At 36.8% G+C, this 4,916-nt stretch overlaps 1 protein-coding gene across 1 annotated transcript; it reads left to right on the top strand.

The window, feature by feature from the left end:
- The first annotated feature begins 2,351 nt into the window (after positions 1–2,351).
- Positions 2,352–4,916, top strand: LOC110653497 (exocyst complex component EXO70B1-like). The gene has a single exon (XM_021809173.2). It carries the CDS (start codon positions 2,429–2,431, stop codon positions 4,577–4,579), a length of 2,151 nt encoding a protein of 716 aa, XP_021664865.2. The 5' UTR covers positions 2,352–2,428; the 3' UTR covers positions 4,580–4,916.

Genomic DNA, 4,916 nt, shown 5'->3' with positions numbered 1-4,916 from the left:
AGGCTGAGGGTGATAGAGAGGATGAACAAAATATAGAACAGGCTGGGGGTGATCCTCCAGTCGAATGACTTATATTTTTTATTTTGAAATGAAATAAAGTTCTTTCTTTTGTTCAATGACTTGATGAGATCGGAAAGAATCTAAATTGTACAAGTGCCTGACTGTCTGAACCAATTAGAACATCAAACTTAAAAGTGATTATTAATCCAAGTATAAGAGGTCGGAAAAACATTGTAAGCATGAGATCGACTGAGAACAAACACCGAACGGGATTTAAGATTATTAAAATTGGAAACCTAATTTGAACACTTAAGATCGGAAGCATCATTAAACCGGATTAAAACCTTAACTTTATTAAACGATTATCCATAAAATTTTAAAAGGGAGATCGATAATAAAACTGGATGGCACGAAGACCTAATGTTGGTTTGATTTCGTTTGACGAGAGATCGGAAATGTGATTAACTGGCCAAGAGACTTAATAATTCGTTCAAGAGATCGGTAGGGATTTGAGCGATACGGAAACTTGGTATTGGTTCGGTTTCTTTGGAGAGAGATCGGAAATGTGATCGTCTGGCAAGGAGACTTGGCGTCGGTTTAGATCCCTATGAAGAGAGATCGGAAACGAATGGAGACTTGGTGATGGGGATGGATTTCAAAGTTTATTAATTTCGGGGATCGACCAAAATATGGTGTCGACATTATACCTCAACTATTTTATATAGGATTAATACGAGAAATAGTAATTAATTATTTGCAAAGTTACAATTAAGTAGAAAAGGTAGTTATAATTTGAAAAGGAAAAACCTTCTTTTTTATACAAATAAATTTGATTGGAACAGACAACTCTAGTAATTGTTTTTAATATATGGATAAAATTAAATTTTACGAGATCCATTATTGTTTAATTAGCTCTTTATAATTGATTTATTATTTTATGTATATATTGTTTTCTCTAACTTTTAGAGGGAGAAACTATCTCCCCTTGTTTTCCTTTTGTTGTGTCTCTAACGTTTAGCCCTTGCTTCTTGTCGAAGGTCAATCTTCTCTGATGGGTTCCCTCTCCCCATTGGTTCGAAATGTATATAGTTTTTGGTTTCTGGGTAGCGTAGCTAGTTGCACGTATTGAGATTCTCTCTAAGGCTGTCTTAGTCTAATGTGGTTAGCTTTTCTTTTCTATTTTTGCGTGGGGTGTTGCAAGTGGTTTCTTGCTCTTCAGAGGTGGGTGGCTGCTCATCTTAGGGACATTATGACGCCTGCGACTACTTGTTCTAGTCCCTAAAAGCTATAGAAGAGTGAGAGTGCCAAAGCTCTGCCAAGCCTTCTCTATTTGTTCGAGTCTCCATGGTTCTGCTTCTCAAATTGTTGCTTCCTGCAGGAATGTGATTAAAGTGGGTAAGGGGCAGGGATTACTTCCCTTCTCCCCACTCCACCGGAGTTTGGCGTCAAGGCAGAGATTTCCTTATCGAGGAGCAGGGTAAGAAGGGTTCCCTCAGGGATTTTTTTTTTTATTTTAATTTATTAATATGTAATATAAATTTATTTATTGAAAAAATAAAATATAAGTTATAAATATAAGTTTTAAAAATAATTTTATAATATATTTATATATTTTTTTAAATTATAAGATTTGAATACATAAATACATAGAAAATAAATTATTTTTTTAAAAAATAATAATATATTATTGTACATAGAAAATATATTTTTGGGTCAAATACTAGACTAGAGTTTGTGTGTTTTAGGTGTGAGTTGAGCTATTTCCAGGACTTTTTTACGGGGCCATGATTTGTTTATGTAGCCTTTGGATCTCTGTTTGGATCCTTTAGGTTGTGTTATGGGCCTCCTTTTAATCCCATCAATGTATTACTACCAGGGAAAAATAAAATTATGTATTACACATTTACATAAAATAACCTTCCATCATATAAATTCTCCTTCTTAAATATGAATTTTTATTTAATATTACCATTATACATATAACAATTTAATTTTGATTATTAATTATAATAAAATTTATATAATAATTTCTATAATTAATAATTATTATAATATATATCGATATTGTTGTATAATATTTCGTTATAATTGAGATGACTGGGCGAAAAATGAGGCGTAACAAAGCACAAAATCAAAGACGAAGGAGACAAACACAAACAACAATATTCTCTTTCCCTTATTTCTTCCCAAATAATTTATGTCCCTACGTTTCTGTCCATCTCTCTCTCTCTTTTGCCGCTTCCACCATGACCATTTCAAGCCCCTAAAAAGAAAAAAAAATAATAAATAAAAGAAAACTCTCTCTCTCTCTCTCTCTCTCCCTTTAGCTCTTCGCATTTGTCTCACCACCATCTCTATTCCTCAATCTCCACCTTCACTTCTTTCCTAAAACAATATTTTTCTTTTACAGTAACACACATCCATAACAATGGAAACTAACGCCTCTGAAAACCACCCTCCAGAGAAACAACTATCTGAGAAAAATTCGTCCAACATTGACCCCAATCCTAAGCCAACCCATGATCCTGATCTTGAGCTTGCTGACACTGGAACTTCCAATTCGCTGTCCGACTCTCCAAAGCCAGAGGTGAAAGATCAAGATTTGGAGAAACCAACGGATCATGCTGGTGAAGTTCATCAAGAGATTGATGACAACATTGAAAAGAACCAAGAGGCTCCTCCAGAAACACATTACACTCTCAAATCAGTCTCTGAAGAAATCGACCAGTTCCTTTTGAGTTTGTCATCCCAGAAAGGCAAAAAGGAAATTTTTGTAAAAGAAGGGAAAGATGATGATGAAAAAGAAGGAGAAAATGATGAGAAGGTGGTTTCCATAGATATTCCTGTATTTGTTGAGAAGTTTTTGGATCTTGTTGGAGAGCTTGTTGTAGAATATGAATCCAGTGAAGGGAAAGGGAAGTGGAGTCAAGTGCCAGAGGACGACTTGTCATTTCTTGACGCTGTAAATCGGGTTTCGAAGCTAACAAATTCCCTTGCTGAATTCATATTTGATCCAAATAACTGCACCTTGGTTAATTACATTGGAGGGATCAATCAACGAGCAATGTCTTTCTTGGAGGATCAATTCAGGTTGCTTCTTGAAGATTATAAAAGCAATAATGAGGTAGATCAGAATAACGATCCTGCGAAAGGAAAGGAGCAGGGAGAAAACGATCGATGCATGTTACCCGAATCTGATGATCAAGCTACCGAGGAAGACAATTTCACAGGATATTCTGAGGATGTTGTTGCAAATTTGAATAGGGTCGCCAAGGAAATGATAACAGGAGGATACGAATCTGAATGCTGCCAAGTTTACATGATCACAAGGAGGCATGCCTTTGATGAGTGCTTGGATAAGATGGGATTTGAGAAGATGAGCATTGATGACGTACAAAAGATGCAATGGGAAGCTTTGGAGAGCGAGATCCCTGCATGGATCAAGACCTTCAAAGATTGTGCAAACATATATTTTGCTAAAGAACGCAAGCTTGCCGAGGCTGTTTTCTCTGATTTCCCGTCACTCGTTTCCTCCCTTTTCAGCAATCTTGTTCGAGGTGTGATGATTCAGCTCCTCAATTTTACTGAAGGTATTGCAATGACAAAGACCTCTGCAGAGAAGCTTTTTAAGTTTCTAGACATGTACGAAACTTTGCGTGATAGTATTACAGCAATTGATGATTTATTTCCTCAGGAATCTGAAAATGAGCTTAAACCAGAAATGATAACAGCTAAGTGTAGGATTGGAGAGGCTGCAATTAGTATATTTTGTGATTTGGAAAACTCCATCAAGTCTGATACAGGGAAAACTACAGTGCCTGGTGGTGCAGTTCACCCATTGGCTCGCTACACAATGAACTATTTGAAGTATGCATGTGAGTACATGACGACCCTTGAGGAAGTGTTCAGGAAGCATTCAAAAATAGAGCGAGCCGACTCTACGAGTAGGCCACATTTCGAAGGCAACACTCAAGACTTCAACAGCAACATTAACAATTCAGAAAACAATTCACCATTCTCAGTTCAATTGACGAGGGTTATGGATTTACTAGACTCAAATTTGGAGGGGAAGTCAAAGCTTTACAGGGAAATCGCATTGAGCAGCATTTTCATGATGAATAATGGACGCTACATCTTGCAGAAGATCAAAGGCTCTGTGGAGATCCACCTAGCTGTGGGAGACCCTTGGTGCCGCAAGAAATCTACTGATCTTAGAAATTTCCACAAGAGTTATCAGAGAGAGACATGGGGTAAGCTGTTGGGTTGTTTAGGACTCGAGGGTCTACTAGTGAATGGAAAAGTAGTGAAACCGGTGCTGAAAGAGAGGTTCAAGAGCTTCAACATGATGTTTGATGAAATCCACAGGACTCAGAGCTCTTGGGTGGTGAGCGATGAGCAACTTCAGTCTGAACTTAGGGTTTCTATATCGGCGGTGGTGATACCAGCATATCGATCATTCTTAGGTAGATTTTCGCAGTATTTGGACCCTGGAAGACAATATGAGAAGTACATAAAATACCAGCCTGAAGATATAGAGACTTGCATCGAAGAGCTTTTTGATGGAAAGAAGAGACCATAATAACCAATAACCATGCATGCGTGAATAGAGTTTTAAAGCAATGAAAATGATCAGTTCAAGCCTCATTGGTACTGCAAATTAGAGCTGCTCTTTGTCAATTTTCAATCTGGTGCTGATTATGGTAATCAAAATGGATTAATTACTTTAATTTGTCTTCTTTTCCTGTATTGATTGAAGTGGCTAAAGCAAGTTCTATAGTGGGATTTTGAAGGGGTGATCCAGCTCTAGACTATTCATCTTTTGTAATTTGTTTATTCTTGCATTTTGTATCATGGACAACATGCATGATTCTGATTTTAATCTTGGTGATCTTTCTATTTGGTCAGTTCATTTTTTA

This window comes from Hevea brasiliensis, chromosome 1 (assembly GCF_030052815.1).
Source record: "Hevea brasiliensis isolate MT/VB/25A 57/8 chromosome 1, ASM3005281v1, whole genome shotgun sequence".
NCBI lineage: Eukaryota > Viridiplantae > Streptophyta > Magnoliopsida > Malpighiales > Euphorbiaceae > Hevea > Hevea brasiliensis.
The sequence above is the reverse complement of the archived record's forward strand: the minus strand, read 5'-3'. Positions and strand labels throughout refer to the sequence as shown.